Raw genomic sequence first — 18501 nt, 5'->3', positions numbered from 1 at the left:
CTGATGAAGAACTGTTTCAAGGCACAGGGGACTACCAGTTTGATATCTACAGGCAAATGAAAGTGGAGAACTCCAACAGCTGGACTGACTATCATCCACACAGCAATGTCCTCTGGCTGCACTACCTGTCAGATAAACTTTTGAAAGATATGGGCTACAAGAAAAAGGAAGCAACTTCTGCCATGAGGAAAATAAAGAAGCAGCTCCTTAAGTTCCGCAAAGAAGTACTGACCTTTGAGTCTGCCAGTGAAGCTTTACAAAACAGCAGCCTCTTCCAGTGACCAAGGGAGGGCAACGTTTCCAAGAACTAAGTTTCTGATATTGTCTTTCTCCTTTGCTGTTTATGTGTGATCTTTTTAAATGTTGGCACAATGAAGAAGTGTTATGATTGGTAACCAAGGTGTATAATATGCTATCAAAAATGTCTTCTGCTTTAAGATGTTTCCCTATGTACTTCTCTGAGAGGTGATGCCAGAGGGAGAATAGAGTTGACGTTTGAGAAGCAGGGAGAGGGGAAAGACCTCTTTGGGCTCAGTTGATGTTTTGAATTCCACAGAAGTTTTCTTACTTTTTTAATCTTTAGATTATTAAAAGTTCTCTCCTTACTATATTGTCTTTCTTACAAATGCTCTTTCTTTAAAAGAAAAAAGGAGAAGAAAAACCCCTTTCTCTTCACTGCCCAGAATTGTAAGTATTCTTAACCCAGTTGGGGACAGAGAAGGGAAAAACCCACCCTTGACTCTAATTTTAAAAATGAACTTTTGTTCAGTTTGGCAAAATTTGTAGCTGGAATGATGCTACAAAATGTCAAGACATAAGGTTTCTGTAGTGTGGGTTTTAAAACAGCCTAATCTGCAATAATATTTTTTTTTCTGTGTAATGACCAGTGAAGGGATATTGGATTAAGGAAGAAATAAGAAACAGTACCTGTGTTCCTGATGCATTTTTGACCGTTATTATGTTGTGACCTTGTATCCTGATAGGAACGCAGATCTCTAATTCGATGGTAGCGTTAAAGCGATTTTTTCCAATTACCTACAGAAGAAAATGCACAAGGTAGTAAGTGTTCTTTGGTCCTGATTGCAGGTGGATCAGATGGCCTAAATCTGAAGCTATACTTACATTAAATTTGAATTCTTTGTTTTGAAGAAGTCCTTCGCTAACATTCACGTACATTAAAGAAACTGGTCTAAAGAGAACATTAAATCAAAACTAAGTGAAAAGTGAATTAGGTTATTGTTACAAATCAGCTCACCCAGTGACCCAGGTGCATTAAGTAATTAAGAGGTAGCATCGTCAGATTTCTTATAACTGGAAGTCTGCCTATGAAGTCTGTCTATATATGTGTGTATATATGTAGTCTATGAACTAGCTACATCTTTGAACCTCTCTTGAAGTCTACTTTTTACAGGCTAAGCAGTTGGAGACCCTCGGTAACCCCCTGCCTGCCACATGGTTTTATTGTTCTGTCTTCCAGACTCTTTACTTTCGCTGTCTAGTACCACAGAAAGTGACTTGACAATCTGCAGCGCTTGAAATTATTAAGATAGAAATGGTATTGGAATCTTACCAGGCATCCTCTCAATCTTTTTTACCTCTAATTGACTAAAGTAATGCAATGTAATTGAATATTCTCAAAACTTACTTGGTAAGGACTGCAGTGAATGCATATCTGACATCAAGGACGTGTTCTTCAGTCAGAATGGTGCTATTTTCATTTATGCTTTAAAAAAAAAGCATGGATGAAACAACATCATTATCTGCCTGCCTTGGTCCTTTATTTCTATGGTGTGGGAACTGCTAATATTTGGCTGTACGAGAGGGATGGAAACAGAGTGGCAGTACTTAATGAAAGGAGAGGTGCCAGCCCACTTGGTGGCATGGTACAGCAGTGTTGGAGTAGCCCCTTATTGCTACAGACCCTGAAAGCTGCCAGTGCCTTGAAATGTTTCCCTGCAAACCAACGTGAATTTGTGACTATGCAGCACTGCTTTCATTAATCAAAATTTAAAGGTTCTACCCCTCACAAAACTGGGCATTAAATTCATACAGAAACCTTTGCCTTAAAGTGTGCTTGCAAGGAAGTGGAGCTGCCTGAGGCGAGTTCTCATTTCCTTAAAGATGCTCTCTGTTTAAAAAAAAAACGCTGTGTACTAGTAAGTCCCCACAGATTTTTCACGGGAGGAACATGACAAGACAGGAATCTGAACGGTAACCTCCCTCCCTTAGAAAGCCCCTAATCAAGAAGAATGCCCTGAGTGTATGTTCTCATCCCAGTCCTTTGGAGGGAAAGCTATACTTGGAACAGAGCTTTTAATTTTTAATCATCTGTTCTCTCCGCTAAGGAAGGCAGATGCCAGAACCCAGTTTGCCATTCCAGAAAACACAAGCTTTTAAAGATGCCCTACACTTAAATTAGGACCTTAAAGGGTGCTCCATCTTTTACTGAAATAATGAAGTATGAGCAAAGCTAAACTTAACGTAAGGGAAGGAAAGATTTTTCCACATGGATCCAAATGCTTCAGAAGGCTGAAAAGAACAGGTATGGTTTTGTGTAACCAGCAACTGATAAATGGTGTGGGCACTGAGAAGGAATTCTAATGTTTCCTTTCTGGTTCACAGCGTATTGTGTGGTGAAAACAGCAATACTCACTTGGTGATATTAATGGTGACTGCAGAGTTATTTTGGAATATGCTTTCATCCAATTGCCAAATCACTGAAAAATTTGCCTGTTTTGAGGGAAGAGAAATATATTTTATGTCTATTACCCTGTAAATATTCTTTATCTCACCAGGGAGAGATGCCTGTTAAAACAGGATGGCTAATGTATTTTCTGCTTGTCATTCCCTTCTGGAGAAATTGGACATCAAGTGCAGGAATATGAAAATTATGTCTTGCCTTGAAAATGCACACCAGCCATAAGCTGAATTGGAAAAAATAGCGGCTCTGGCCTAACTATGGAGATAGATGATGCAAGAGCAGCTACCCAAAGAATCATTTAGAAGTAGGAAAAAAAAGAAAATAATGATCTCTACTTACAGTTGTCCTCTTGAATACTGGATGTCCAATTCTGCAGTTGCAGGATAAGACTACAGAAGTTAATGGTATTGGTTTGCCACAGTGAATAGCAGGAGAGGATGGCTGCCAACAGAATAGGAACACTCTTTAATGCTGAATAAAAACAGATTGGGAAATTCAACTCGGTCTGTGTCTGCTCCCATAAAACCAATTAGGTACAAATAGCTCAATAAAAGTTTAAACTTTAAGAGTCTTAAATCAGATAAATGTGGTATTCAGGCTCTAGTCCTAACAACTGAAATGCTCCGCTCCTTCCCTTCCCTGGGCCTTACTGCAAGATTTATTTGGGTAGTAAATTAATAGGAGTCTGTGCTGGGTTTCCTTTCAGCAGTCTGCTGCTAGCTGAAGAGCTATTCTACAATCTTACCTCAACAGTCACTTTCTTAAAATGCAGGTTTTTAGGATAGCTCAAGGTCATAGTTGTCATGTATGAGTCGTCTCCGCTGTTGGTGAGTGCAACATTCATGGTCACTTCTTTAGTGTGGCCCACCACTAATTCCTTTCTAGAAGCAGATGGAAAAATGAGATGGGTGACATGTAATTTCTACGGGCTGTTATTTAATAAGAGGCCTGAAGCATTCTGGTTCTGGTAATTGCTCCCTCTGAATGCTTTCATACACAGGATAATGCAATAGCCCAATTACAGGAAAGTGCTTCCTCAATATTGAAGGCAGTCATCTCCAAACTTTATCTAACGCTTTATCATTTCTCTTTTACATCAAGATGGATTTTAAACATTGTTCCCCTTGATTAGCTTTTCAGTGAATCTCCAGGGTGGTGTTTCACCTACTGTTTTGTCTCAGGCAATGCAAACTGAGCAACTCCCTGCTGTAGTGCTGTGCATCAGCCTAAAACAAAATCACATGTTCACAATTAAATGGCAGAATTGTGGTCTTAGGATGGCTATAGTTGTTTAAATCTTGGTCTTTCCTCTGAGATTTCCTAGAACAGCCCAGCATCGCCCAGGGAAGCCTACAGTTACAGCATTGCATGAATGCGATGTTACGGAAAGGATGAATTGAATGGAAAGTGATGTAAACAGAAAGACAGCAAATCTTGTGTGAGAAATTGAAGGAAACATGCACAAAGATGACATTTTGTAGGAATGCTAAATGCAAGATCTGGATAACACAATGACTGACTCACTGAATCTGACTCGTCAAAGTTAAATCAGCAGTACAGATGGTCTTGTTGCAGTCCTTCTTGTAAGGCAACTGGAGACAAACAGATCAAGTCAGGTTTTAACAGTTGTAATTTTTCTAAGATAGATTCAGAGGATCTTTGCATATACACATACATTCTCTGAAAACCAAAATTCCCATTATCTCAATTAGGGAGAAGTGGGGGAAAAAAAGACCCATCTAGTGATAAGTCAGTCCTAAACTGTTGACGTTTTGCAGCTGAACTCCTGGGAGGAGGCCTATTAGCAATAACATGAAAAGACTTCGCTGGGGACAAGGTCTTGTTAAAGAAACCCCTGGATTGCCACAGGGCAATAATACTAAATTCTTTTCCAGAGAAGATATGTTTTTCTTGAATAAATATGTTCATAGGCTGTGCCAGCTTATAGGCACACTATTTTGTAGAGATGAGGTTAGTTCCTTTACAGGAGTTTTATTCACCAATAAAGATCTACTGTCTGTGGCCGATATTTCTGGAGAAGTTCAATGATAATTAATAATTAGATGCTGAGTGGATAAGTACAAAGCAATGCTGACCAACACTCAAGAATCTCATGAATTAGTTTTAGGAAATAAATGTACCTTTGACACTATAATCCCCGAGAGTACTGTGACTATAGTAATTAGCGTTCATTAGCTCAGTGCTAAATATTGTTCTCACTTCTCTGTCCTGTGCTTCATGGACAGCTAATTAAATATTGAATTGTGGTAAAAGCTCCTATTAAGTAGCAACAAGTTGCCTTTTTACAGAGCTTTGTGGAATTTTTTCAGAAACTGTGATTTGGATTTTGGACTAACAATGAAAGAGCTAGATTAGCTTCTAGGAACCCTGCTACTAAACTGCAAGAGAGGAGACAGGATCAGACGTAAAGGTTAAGTTTAATAGAAGTTTGCAGCCTCCCAAATATTGATTTGAAACAAACAATTAAAACTAAAATTATCTATTTTTTATTTTTAAAATTACTTCATTAGAAAATTGTAGAGTTGTTGCTACCAAATGCACCACTCAAATAATAATGAAGAGCTCAGTATGTAAAAAATACTTCACAAAACACATAAACTAGCACCTAATCTCATTTTAGAGAGAGGCACAGGAGAAATGACGCTGTCAAAAGTAAAGCAAAGTCTACTTTGCTTTAGTCCGGACCTAAAGTCTACCCAGAATACAGTACTGATAACTAGAAAGGGAGCAGAGGGCAGAAGATGACATGCAAAGGCCATTTGATTTTGCTATTTTTTTAATAATAAGAGCTTTGCGTCCTGGAAAAAGTTCTTTGCTAATGTTTTGTTTTATTACCTCAAAATGCATTTCTGATGGCTTGTATCTATCCAGCACAGGTACAGCAAATTCCGTGTTATCATTTTCCTTATAGAGCTCATGTTTAACTCTCAGAAAAACGCTGGAAAAACAGTCATAGGCACATGGCTACAGGAAAGGAAGAACAAGAAGTTGAGAAAATATCCAGGCATTATAACGCAGGAGTCTTGACATGTCACCTCTGTTCCAGTTTCTGTCATCTGGCATATCTAGGGGCCTGCTGGCTCAGACGTTTCCTTTGGGCCACTGTGTTTAATAGCCAGCAGTGGACCACAAGCTTGTCAAATGGGTTTTTGGATCATTTTATACGTTTGGCTCCCATGACATCCCCCGAATCATGCGTTCGGTGATTCAGTTACGCATTGTGAAAAACTGCTTCCTTATCCTTGCTTTAATCCTGTAGAGCTTCATGCTTCTCCTACAATTCTAGGATTATAAATATTTTACACACACACGAAAGGATGAACGTTTGATTTATAAGAATAGGAATCAAAATGGCTCGACACATGTCCTGCCTCAGCTGTAAAACATGCTCAGCAAGTCTAACACTGAGAAAACTCCACCCCGTTGTAGTATTCTTGCATCTCAAGAGTCATCATCACACAGATTCTGCTAAAAAATCCTTTCCTCTTAACCCTTCTTTCTGTAGTAAGTGTGACCACCATCACCTACCAGCACATAAAGCGGCAGCTCAGCGCACACACGCTTGCTGACCAACAGCTTTCCACTTGTTGTGGTGTTCCCATCTTCAAACTGTACTCTCCTCTGTGCCATTTTCACATCTAAGTCCACCGTGTAGAGAATGTATAACTGTGAAAACACTGCAAGATTTTAAAAATGCTGCGTTAGATGGACCAGAAACTGTCCTTCAGTGCCAAGTTTCTGAGGACAATGTAGATTTCAATCGGATCAAAATTCCCATTTATTACCTTGTTGCGACACTGGTAAAGCTGAGATTGTGTCGAAACACAGTTTTGCTGTAACAATGCTGTTATTTTGGAAAATTAGGATTCTCTCAGGGGCGAACTTCATGCTGGTGAGAAAGTGGACAACTGGTCTCGAGCTAGTCAGTGAAGAACAGACAAGGCACAGAATCAAATATAAATTTTTGAACTGAAACATCACAGGAAAAATGTTTTCAGAAAGCCTGGCAGCATGAATAAGAACCGCTCAGTATTTCCATGGTATTTCACCTGGACCAAGCTGGCCTATTTACAGAAGTTCCAGTTTTTGCTGGGAACGTTCAGAACCTACAAAATCCCAAGAGTCTTAAGGAACAGACAGCCAAAATACACCAATATGGCCACAGCTGCAGAATGAAACACAGTGTTTATGTTTCCATTCGATAAACACGTTATCTAGCTGTTCAAATTCTCTCTTTATCTACAATTCGTTTTCAAATAAAAAATGCAAGAACAAAATTAAATCTGCCATGCCTTAGCCTCTGTGAACTCCAAGGGTCACTCAGCTACCAGATGTCTCATTGAAATGAGGTACAGTCTGTCAAGAAATTCTCTCTTTCTCTAAGTGACGCACATTATCAGTGCTGAATTGCAGACATCAAGGTCATCTTAGACCTAGATCTGTGTTAATCGGTTCATGTTCAGCACCTCATACTTGTTCAAAGCTTTAGACATACAAAGGCAAAAGTCTTTGCAACTTCAACTAAAGGCTTCACATTTTCTATAAATTTCTAGCACTGGGAAATATTTTTTATGTCCCTCTGATGCTGAATTAAAAATAGAATCATTACACAGTGCATGAAACACAGATTCTATATTTGTCTTTGAAGCCTTTCCCCAGCACACTGAAAAGTAGCGCTTGTTACCTACCGGAGCACAACCACGTTCTGCAGTGATCCTACTGTAATATCTTGGAGGCCATCGTTAGTGAAATCAAAGCCACCACCAATGGACTGTCCAAAATACTGGAGTCCTGGAGAAATTTCAGAGGCTTTTACTCTCTAAAAGGGGGGAACATCAACAAATATAAGTCAGGGTCTCTCGCTGCCCTTTGGGAAACATACTTCTTTTCACCAGGATGCTGTAAAGGTGATTTTGTAACACTTGTGAAATGCAAAACACTGACTCTTAGTTTCCTGTAATGGGTGGCAGGCTTGCAAAAGGCTGTGCTGTTCTATAGGCAGCACCTGAATCCAGCTCCCCTGCCTAAGCGGACAGGTGAATTATCGCAGTTAAGGCGCAGCTCTGCTGCAGAAATCTGTGGGGTCACATAAACCATCTGACATGCAAATTTCTCACCTATCGATGCAAATGAAATGTGGAAGTCCTTCCTCCCAGCCTCTTGCTACAAAAACACAGGCTTTTCCCTCTCAGGGGGTAGCAGAGGCAATTCCCAACAAGACACGTACTTGAGAAAAAGCGCTCCTGATCTCGTCTTTATCACCATTAAAGATGTAAATGCTGCCAAAAGAGGAACTGTGTGAAATCCGATCTTCAAGCGGGGCTCCAACAGCAACATCCTCATATCCATCCCCATTGATGTCTCCAATGCTGGCCACCGTAAACCCAAACCTTGCCAAAGGAGAGGTCACCTGCACATTTAAGTGTCCTTTCATGGTGAATGAACCAGTCTGAAAAATAACCAGGAAGGAAATCTGTTTGTAGCAAATGTAGGACAGGTAGCTCTCACGTGGGAAAAAAAACCAAAAAACCAAATATTACTGCACACTTCTAATGCTTAAAGGTGAACAATAAAGCCCTAAACAATGTAATAAGAAGTTCTAGGTACCAGCTGACTCTCAGAACAAAAGCCTGATCCTTCTGCATCGAGAGCATGCAAATTCTCCCACAGAAGCAGTGTCTCCGGACAGCCCTGCGCAAGCGGGCACACGAGGCACTGTATTTAACTCAACAGCAGGTTGACTTGTCCCCCAGCTTGTTTCACAACAGAAACCATCCCATCTTCTCCACCCTACTACAGAAATAAGCCACAAGAGGGTGCACATTATTTGAATTCTAACGTGCCCAGACTGTTGTTTCCTGCTTCCAACCATCCTGTGCATGCCCTGAGCAAATCTTAGCAGCACACCGAAGAGGGCTTCTCCTGGTCTGCTGTTAAACTTCACTTCTCATTCAAAATGACACAATTACCTTTTATCCTGCATATTGTGTAATGGATCCTGCAGCTAGGCCCACAAAACGTTTTGTTTTCTACAAGACCCAGGAAGCAAAGTTTTAGCAGCTACCCACGCACACATTTATTGCGAGAAGAGCACTGCTTGGCAGAGCAAGGTCTGCACCAACAGATTGACTATGTACAGGCAAAAGATATGATTTTTTTTTCCTCTTACCACACCGTGATAAGAGTATACCTTAGAAATAACTAAAGAAACCCATTCTGTTCCTCTTTTCTATTCTAACGACTAAGACAGCACCGCTGGATGCTGCAGTCCTCTACCATACAGGGAGAGCACATTCAGTGAGAGCACAAAGGAGGAATGTTTTATTTGTCACTACTTAGGCATGGTTGGAAAATCCCCAACATGGAGTGTTTACGCTACCAGTGTTTTTTACCTCTGTCTCCAGGCGATAGACGTAAACCCTTCCTTCTTCCCCTCGAATGTGATAAAATGGAGCTCCAACAAGGAGAAGATCTGTCACCCCATCGTGGTTCACATCAACTGGGCAGAGCACGGAGCCAAAATAAGAGCCAACCTGTGCTCCAGAAAAAGACAAGCAGCTCTTTCACTGGAATTCACTTTATATAGCTTTGTAGAATTAGTGTCCTTTGCAGCAATTTTTAGAACAAAACATCGCATATCTACTTATATGTGGATCACTGCCCTATGATTTATTTTATTACAACCATCCTTAGGGACAGATCCTGTAACCAGTTTAGCAGTAACAAAATCATTACTCAACAATTTGACAGGAAAAAGAATGCCACAGCTGACGACCTCTTTCCCCAGGAGCCATGAGAACAGAACACAAATATAGTGCAACCCCATTAGCTAAATTTCTTCCCAGTCTTTTTCCTAATTTCGTGATTTCTTCTGACATTCCCAAAGCATTACGGAGCGAACAAAGCCTGCGTAATCCATATCTGGCTACATCAGATGCTTGTGTAAGGGTCTAAGTGTGCCTGGAGGAGAAAATGCAGCTGCCGTTGGAGCAAACGAGGTGTGTGCAGCCCACCTGAGCCCCACTGACCTGGCTAACCCCGGGTGAGTGAAGCACCGTACCTGTTCTCCTTGCAGGGTTTGTTTTAAGTGTCTGTCCTGGAACACCAGCACCTTCCCGCTCATGCTGTGCCGTGGAGCTCCGGCCACGTACAAGGGTCCGTATTCTGTGCGTACCACTGCCACGCTGTATCCTGGTGCAGTCACACAAGGAGCAAAACCAGCAAACGTTATCAGTACCGTACTCTGCGCCGAGAGGAAAGAGCCCAGAGTTTGGACTGAGACATGGACCTACATATTCAATGAGATCCAAGAGTTCGCACCATGTCTAGTTGTGGCCCATGGTTTTGATGACGGACCATCTCAATAAAATATTGATTAGGAAATAGCAGGGAACTTTTCTGAGAGAAAAGCCAGCACAGCTGAGGTTTTCCCCTCTTAGTAGCTTGTTGGGTAATTGAATGAATTATTGCTCTGAAAAATATGCTTGAACTCTTGATGACTTTTCTTAGCATTTGTCACAGCTCCTGAGTGATTGTCCAACATGCACACTTTTTTTTAATAATTATTATGCTGCAAGCTGGAAGGTTTATCACCCTTGACAGAAGCGAACAAAATGCTATATCCCATATAGAAAGCAAAGAGAGATCTGTCATGTGGCTTCTGTAAGAGGGAGGTAATAGGAGGCAGCTCATCCTGGCACAAACAGTCCACAGCGCCTCATATTACCTGGTAAGACTTTATGGCCAAGGCTACAGTTGGGACATACGGGGCTCGTGAGGCCATAAAGCACTGGGGTGAATAAGCAAGGCTTTATTTGTCACCAAGCCAAGAACAGTATTGATTCACATGCTATTTCTTCTCCAGACACTCACAACAAGTGAAATGTTTCTCCTTATCTGCTCTCAAAAATGCCCTTCATTGCAACTATTCTTACACAGTGAAACCCAATGGCGTGTGTTAACAGAATAATATCACAAGGCATCATAACTCATAGGAGAAAACAAGTCATATCTTCCCCAAAATAAGGAGACGGAGAGTGTTTTCATCAGAATCTCTCTCCCTGCTAGAGAAAATATTCAAAATCCAGTAAGATGCTGCAGGAGGTGGCCTTCTTCAGGTAAATGCTATCAGTGTCATCATACAGCACCAAACACAAACAAAGCAAAACCACGGTCAGGTTGTCATTTGATCTCAGAGAGGGGCAAGCTCATTACCTAGGTAACTGTATTTTGCTTTCTGGGCTTCTTCTTTAGATTCATTCAGGAAAACAGCAGTCTTGGTTGCCAGATCATACAGCAGAATTCCACCAGACCAGTCAAAGGCCCCCACTGCCCCTAACATTAAGACTTGCTGCAGAAGGAACACACTGCAAATTAGAAGAGGTGAACACAGGGCAATTGCCTCTAGCATGCTGCAAAGCGGTTTAGCAAGGAGCGATGTTTTCTGGCTTACAACTCCTGCGCCCTTTCCTGGACCCTGTAGCTTGGGCAGTTCTACCAGCTCCTGCCAGATATTGAAGACAAGGAGGCTGTCCAGCATGAGAGAAGCAGCTGCACGTCTCCCAGCTTACTGCACGAGGCTTTTGCAAAACTGGATCAGTGTTGTCCTTGCAGCCGAGGCTGCTGAGTGTTCATTAGCCTCCTCAGCATCCATTATTTCCCCCTCCCGACAAGGACAGAGATTGTTCCTGTCCTGGACAGACAAGGGTTTTAAGCTAGAGGATTCCAAAAGAGCAGAATTATTTTATTTGCAACATGATGGAGCCCCTGACTTGTGCACTGGAGATGTGAATGCTAGCAAAATCAAAGCTGTCAACTGGAGATAGCTCTTTTGCCCAGTGGAATAAAAAAGATCCAGTGGTTAGAACAGGGGTCACATGAGATTATTTTAGGATGGGATTAAAATTCACTACTGACTTAATAAAAATACCTAAAAGTGATACTTATTGCTTATCTGACACATTCAAAGCAAGCAGTGGCTTGCAAAGGAGATTTGGTTACATAGGTATCACACTTCTGTACCACCAGAATGTCTTCTGCGAGACCTCCTGAATCCTTACAAGTATCGAAGCAGCAGCAGAGCACAAAACCATGTAGCAGGGTTAAATGCAGACCACTTACCTTATCCAAGATCTGCACACTGAAACCAGCTTGTGCGAGCTCATATTCCATAGCATCACCCTGCGTACCTGAGGATGCCAGAGAAACAGGGTAAGCCACTTTCTCCTTATTTCTTAAAAGGTACTAATGAAATAGAAAGATTGCTGTTTACCTTCTATACCACTAATACTCTGCTGCAGGGTTGAAAGCAGCCCATCTAATGCTGAATAATTGGTCACCTGAAATACATTAGTGTCATCTGGACCAGATGCAATTAGCCGCAATTCATTTAGCGCCTTTGGTTTTTTGAAGGCATCTCCCACCTGCAGAAGAGATGCAAATCAATCAAAAGAAGCAATGTTTAGCGCCTCCTTACCCCCACCTACTTCATTCAACAGTTTGTGGTAAAAACCTCAGCTTCAGCCACTATGTGTAAGCCCAGAAATAGCAATTTCCCAATGAACTGGGCAGTCTCAGTGTCTCCTGGAGCCAAACCTTTACAAAACCTCTTCATGTAACCAGCTGACGCTGCATTCGGTGTATATACCTTTGTTGTACCCAACAATTAATTTTGGAAATCAACAAGTTACAAGACATCATAAACTCATTTCCCTGTCCTGAAAGAATGGAGAGAGGTGGCAGAGAGATTATTTGAGGAGACATACAGCAAGTCTGAAACCAAACTTCAGACTTCAGGACAAAGCCTTGTTGACAAACTAACACACGGGCTAATTTGCTGGCCAAGTTAAGAATATATCAGAAGTTTTGTTCTAAAAAACTTAAATTTTTAAGCATGCACTTCATCTAGAAGGTAGCTTTAAATTTTTGGCTAGTTCTGAGTCAGGAGGACTGCAGTTGATAACAAGCAAGGAACAACAACCCCTCGGTTCTGCTGGTTTCTCCTGGGGTGGGTAGGTCAGAAAACCTTTTAATTTTTGTTCATCGCTTTGACACTTTCCACAATAACCTGGAGAAGGAAACATAAATCACACTTTGTGGAGCTAGACTTGACTGAGGTTAAGTAATTTGCTGTATTCAGTCATTCTAGAAAGAATTTTCTAAACTTTGTACAAGGAAGAACGAGATGGTCTGATCTACTGACAGCACAACTGTGTTCTGAGAAGCCTGAGAGTTAGTGGATACAGGGCGCTGAACGTAGTAGGTGTAGGAAGGAACAAACATGGGCATATAATTGACACGACATAGATTAGAGTATCAGTTCATACCATAGCTTTACCTTTCTCCTCCTTATTTTATACCTGCCTCTTCCCTTATTTACTGGAACCATGCATGGATCAGTTTCTCCTTTTCTCTGCCCCTGATGCTACCAAGATGTGGAAGGAAGACACGATCCGAGTATGTTCCCAACTCACCCCAATGGCATAGCGCTCAATTCCTGCCATTTTGGGTGAATTTATCACTGTTGTCAAGTTCATTTCATCCAGGAGTATTTCCCCATCTGTAAGCACAATCATGACCTTGGCTGCATCCTTGCGGGACCCATGACTTTCACTGAAGATAGAATCCCTGGTAAAACATCAAAACAAAGAACTTGGGATGCAAGTTGAAGCTTCTTACCTTGGGATAGGAGGAAGAGACTTGCTGAATTATGCACTTGCAACTAACAGTCACAACAAGGAGGCAAGAGAATTTCTTTCATATTCACACATCTTAAAAATACCAGGTGCTGTCTCCTCCCTTTCTATTGCTTCCTGAGCACCCCCCCACCAATAATTAGGCACCAATAACTGGCTTTTATAACCCTCTAAAACACGGCATAGGAACTGCTGCCTGCCATTCAACCATTGCCAGATAAATGACTGGTTTCAGGACCTTAATGTCCATTGAAGTCCCTCTCCCTTACTCATGAAATGCCAGAGATTCATCCCCTTCACTTCTTGTGCTCTATTTTTGTTACTTACAGGACATGCTGCATGGCAGATGCTGTTTTTGTCACATTGCACACCTGCACAATATCAAGTACTTTCTGGAGGGTGGCACGAGGATCCCAGTTTTCTCGCAGGTCGAACTCCGTTCTGATTTCAAACCCATACTGAACCACTGCAAAATTGCACTGGAAAGAAGCAGCAGATAAGAACCCGCTTGTGACAACTGTTGGCTCAGAGAAAGGGTTCTCTGCACCAACTAGTCCAGAACTCCCAACAGAAACATTAGCCAGACTAGGTAGAAAGGAAGATTTTTTTTCAGGAGAAAGTGGCTTTTAAATACGTCTACTGCAGACACAGATATTGTTTAATTAAATTAATTACATTTTAAGTAACATTTTAAGTGTATTATAGCTGAGGAAAATGAAAGCACTATCAGTATAGAGAGGAAAATTATTTTGGGGAACACTGAATTGTTTCTGTGTCCTTGCATTTTCCTGTTGTGTTTGGCCCATGTGCAGCAGGGAGGGGGGATTATCTGTGACATTACTGAATTGTTCCTTCATTGCTCCCTGCTGCACATTGTCCTTCCTTGGAGAACTCTGATTCCAGGATGACCTGATTATCAAAGACAGTCTGGAGAATGGGAACGTTTCTTCATTTTGCATTTGCACAACACATCATGTAACGTTTCTTTTTTCCGCTATGCAAATAACAAGTTCAAATATGCTGACACTTGGAGCTTTTGAGAGACAAAGATTTTCCTGGAGTCAGTGTGTGGATCACACTTTTCAGCCTCAGCCAAGAAAGCAGCAGAGTCCCTTCCTGCAGAATACGTGACTGGAGCTAGCGAGGCAGGTAAGGTGCCTGGCTGAAGAGGCAGTCTACTTGGCGCCTCTGTGACTGCAGGTAGAAATGTTACAATACAGGAATAGAAACAGGACGCCAGAGAAAAGTTATGCCTGTCACCTTACACAAAGCAGAGCTGGTTCTCGCTGGGCTCCAAGCACAGCAGCGTAGGAAAGCTAGGGATTTCTGAGCGTACAAATCGGACTTTTTATATCTACATGTTCCTGGGATCAAGGCTGGGAACGTACTGCTAAGACGTAAGCAAAATTATGTCGAGAATACATGCAAGTTGTGGAAGTGCTTTTCCATCCTAATGGAAACAAGCCTGCATAACCCCAAATTCTGGTGAAGAGGCAGCTTAAATAAAGCACAGCACACTCCGCACTTTAAGCCTGCTAAAGAAAGAGAGTACCTCAAAGCACTTCTGATACAGTGTTTTCATCATCTTGTGGATGAATGCTTTTGCTCTTTCAAAATCCTCTGGCTCAATGCTCCCTGATCCATCCAGAATAAAAGCAATCTCTCTCCCAGAAGCTGCCCAGGATATGGAAAGTAAAAGAACGAGAAGGCGTCAGTCAGCAGTCTTGGCCAGGTTCTTTATCAAGTGTTATTAATCAACGCACAAGTGACGTCAGTCGAACAAGCAACTGAACTGCACCACGACCGCCCAGCTGTCATTTCAGCAGGAGCTACAGCTCAGGTCTGGCAGCTCACGGCAGAGCAACCCCCCCAGACTCTGTCAGCCACGACAGTCCATGGCATGATTCTCTTAAAAGATTCTTCACCACGTACGCAAGCCATTTTCCTCCTCCTCCTCTTTGTCCTCCTCCATCCAGGAAGGGAGCTTGCCATCACCACGGTCATTAGTGTTTCTGTGCTCTGGTGCTTCAGCTGGAATGTTTTCAGCTGAAACAGGAAACAAGTTTGAGCAAAGATGACAGGACAGTGGAAGAGAAAGCAAAAGGCGAACGAAAACCATGTGTTATTGCCTACGCAGCGTGCCTGCGCCTTGCTGCCTGGCAGCTGAACCCCTCCTCGTCCCTGCAGTCAGCGTTGCTCTCAGGCGCAAGACTACAGGTGCTATGGAAATATTTGTGAGTTTTGAAGGCTGGGGGGGGTCAGGACTGCATCTGAAAACTACAGCTCCAGTTCAGTAGGAATAAACTGCTCTGAGCGCACCCAGAAGCGTAAGCATCGTAACAGAGACACTGAGCGTGCCGTGAGCGGGTGCACTGTAAAGCACCTAGTTCTGTCCTGATGTTACGGCTCAGGTCACAGATACAGAACATGATCTCTTGTCCTGCCAGCGGCTGGCTGAGGACTGTTACTAGTGTGACAGCAATCACTGTCATCTGTTTTGCTGTGGCTGGGCAAGTGATTACGAGAACAGGTAAGATCTGGAGATGTGTTTGCATTCCTTAAGCAATGAAACAATCCATGATCACAGATCCACTCTGTAAGCTACAGAGAAGATAGATGTGTCAGGAGTAGGATTTCTTCTACCTGAATCACTCAGAGTCCCTCTCTCCAACTCTGCAAGGAAACTGTCAAAATCTTCATATGTGGAAAGCACGAACCAGTCACTTCCGACTTCCTGCAACTCTTCTGGGACCCACTGGTTGCTAATGAACTCTCCAATCTAGGGAGAAAAGCCATCAGATGGGGAGACTGGACACATTTTATACACAGACAAAAACCCAACAAATTCCCAAACTGCCATTAAAAATTTGAAAGCCCTGAAAAAGGAGTGAGTCTCCTGAAAGCTTGGTAAAGCAACCCTGATCCTAGATTCCAGAGAAAGTCCTTATTTGGGGGGGAGCTAATAAAAACTCTAGAGCCACAAGATGTATACAACTTAAGCATTTTTGTTTCTAGGACATATTCCTTAATCTCACCCAAAATAAGCTCTCTGGCATCAAGAAGATGGAGGCCTGAGTGAATCAAGGGAGCCAGGGCACCTCACATTGGACATCCTGCATGTCTAATGCACGACTACTTTTTCTTCCACCCACCGCTAAAGCATAAGAGCAAACACATGAGATGGAAATATCACTCCTCTATATACATGCTTTGATGGTGCTTGCCACTCACCCCAGGAGCATAGACTTTGACCATAGCCACTTTCAGGGAGTTCATCACATTTCTCAATCTATGGTTTTCCAGAAACACTTGCCCCGATGCCATGACAATGATTATCTTGTCACCCGTCCGGCTGGAGTCACGGCTTTCATCAAAGACTTTATCCCTGTGGAAACAGAAGCCTACAGGTGTTTTATGGGACAAGCCACACCTGCAGAGCTAAAAATATCAGTGTTGGTGGCAGGGTGCTGATGTTCATTGAGCTCTCAGCCCACAAGAGTACAGACATGCAGAAGAAACGTGTGCATTCACACGCACAAGGATTTGTGCCTTCCAGGGACACTGTCTGTCCCCAGCCGGTAGCTCTGACTTCACAAGCACTTTCACAAGCAGCATATGGGGCATTTTTACAGTGCAGGTCAGTATGTTAGAGTCATGCTACTGAGAAGAAAAGGGAGAGAAGAGGGGAAAGCATGGTTCCCAGAGATGCAGCAGATCAGTGAAAAAGATGGGAAGGCCTTAGGTTTACAAATAAACACATGCTCAAAGCAAGACCCAGGTGACTGAATTTTCATTCTGAGGCCCCTGTGTCAGCCAGGAAGGATTCATGCTTTGCCTCTTGGCAATTTCTCCTTGTGTACCTGATGGTTCCCCAGACAGACTCATTCACAGGCCTCAGCTGGCAGAGCCTGTCACTAAGAGAAGCTTTGGAAAGGTGAGAGCTTCAAGGGTGCGAGATAAAGAAGAGTAGAGAGGAGACACAGGAGGCTGGATTGATGCACACGAAACACAACCACTTGAGTGTTCCTGGGTCTTCTTGAGACACGTGAACTCACAACACATGCTGCAGCGTGGCTGCAATGTCAGTCCGTGAGCTCTGCTGCTTAATGTTTCGGACTTTGAAGAAAGCAGTTAGTCTGTCGCAGCTTTCTCGCAGGCTCAGTTCAGTTTGGATCTGTGCTCCATACTGCACCACAGCAAACCTGATCTGGAGAAAGCAGACGGCAAAGCCAGAGCTGGTTAGACAAGATCTAAGGCAGGATCCCTAAGTCCTTTAGAGTACCAAGTAATGGGTAGATCAACAGTCTTTACCCCTCTGTCTCCATCACACATTTGTATTCTGGCGATCCCCTTTGGATCAGCTCCAAGAACTGACTTCATTTTCTTTGGCTCAAGACAATGATTTCTCTGTCAGAATTTCCTGTATTTATCTACCTGGCTAGACCTTTTGTGATCACATGGCTCAGCCTCACTTTATGCCCAGATTTATTTAAATCATTTAAAGTAACGGCTTATAAGCCTCACTCCTTATTTTTGTGTGTACTGTTTCAAGGTGCCCGAGAGTTTTTATTGGTAAAATATCTAAGCGTGCTTCTGGCATGAAAACCCACTCCTAGCTCTTTGACTTCCCTCTCCAGCTACTCCTCCTCCTTGGCTCACTAACATTAAACTCTTGCAGCAGAATATGCAGAATTACTACCAGCATCACTGTGAAGTTTAAAAAGCAATAATTATGTGAACCAGGAGGCTTTCCATTCGTCATTAGATCTCTGATCTGCCTATCAGATTATGAGACCCTGAGGGGGTTCACATACCTTTGAGCATTTCTGCCACATTGACTTCATCATATTGAGGACAGATGTCTTGGCATTTTGGAAATCATCTGGCTCGGTGTTCTCTGATCCACCCAGAATAACAGCAATCTCTGCTCCCAGTTCTGTCAATGCAGTTAAATGTAAGAACGCACTGGAAGGGACACCTAAACAGCCTAACATTTAGCAAGAGTTCAAGAATATTGATGTATCATTTAACAACCAAAAATTTGGCTACAGCACCAGGCAGTCATCCCAAAAGCAGGTCTAGCTC

At 42.5% G+C, this 18501-nt stretch overlaps 1 protein-coding gene across 1 annotated transcript in view; it reads right to left on the bottom strand.

Annotated features, from left to right (window-relative positions):
- Positions 1 to 18501, bottom strand: part of ITGAE (integrin subunit alpha E) — a 28344-nt gene that overhangs the window by 6390 nt on the left and 3453 nt on the right. The window contains exons 6-30 of the mRNA XM_064468213.1: positions 18231 to 18352; positions 17472 to 17623; positions 16648 to 16801; positions 16060 to 16195; positions 15349 to 15462; positions 14969 to 15090; positions 13744 to 13895; positions 13195 to 13348; positions 11994 to 12144; positions 11843 to 11910; positions 10937 to 11072; positions 9783 to 9913; positions 9115 to 9255; positions 7950 to 8171; positions 7411 to 7541; positions 6508 to 6641; positions 6251 to 6399; positions 5558 to 5686; positions 4226 to 4293; positions 3447 to 3582; positions 3041 to 3142; positions 2654 to 2730; positions 1646 to 1723; positions 1123 to 1189; positions 840 to 1035 (exon numbers count right to left, since the gene is read on the bottom strand). Coding sequence (XP_064324283.1) covers positions 840 to 1035; positions 1123 to 1189; positions 1646 to 1723; positions 2654 to 2730; positions 3041 to 3142; positions 3447 to 3582; positions 4226 to 4293; positions 5558 to 5686; positions 6251 to 6399; positions 6508 to 6641; positions 7411 to 7541; positions 7950 to 8171; positions 9115 to 9255; positions 9783 to 9913; positions 10937 to 11072; positions 11843 to 11910; positions 11994 to 12144; positions 13195 to 13348; positions 13744 to 13895; positions 14969 to 15090; positions 15349 to 15462; positions 16060 to 16195; positions 16648 to 16801; positions 17472 to 17623; positions 18231 to 18352 — 3222 coding nt within the window. The remainder of the gene's footprint in view (positions 1 to 839; positions 1036 to 1122; positions 1190 to 1645; positions 1724 to 2653; positions 2731 to 3040; positions 3143 to 3446; positions 3583 to 4225; positions 4294 to 5557; positions 5687 to 6250; positions 6400 to 6507; positions 6642 to 7410; positions 7542 to 7949; positions 8172 to 9114; positions 9256 to 9782; positions 9914 to 10936; positions 11073 to 11842; positions 11911 to 11993; positions 12145 to 13194; positions 13349 to 13743; positions 13896 to 14968; positions 15091 to 15348; positions 15463 to 16059; positions 16196 to 16647; positions 16802 to 17471; positions 17624 to 18230; positions 18353 to 18501) is intronic.

This window comes from Phalacrocorax carbo, chromosome 17 (genome assembly GCF_963921805.1).
Source record: "Phalacrocorax carbo chromosome 17, bPhaCar2.1, whole genome shotgun sequence".
NCBI lineage: Eukaryota > Metazoa > Chordata > Aves > Suliformes > Phalacrocoracidae > Phalacrocorax > Phalacrocorax carbo.
Note: the sequence above shows the minus strand (reverse complement) of the source record. Positions and strands in the feature narration are given on the sequence as shown.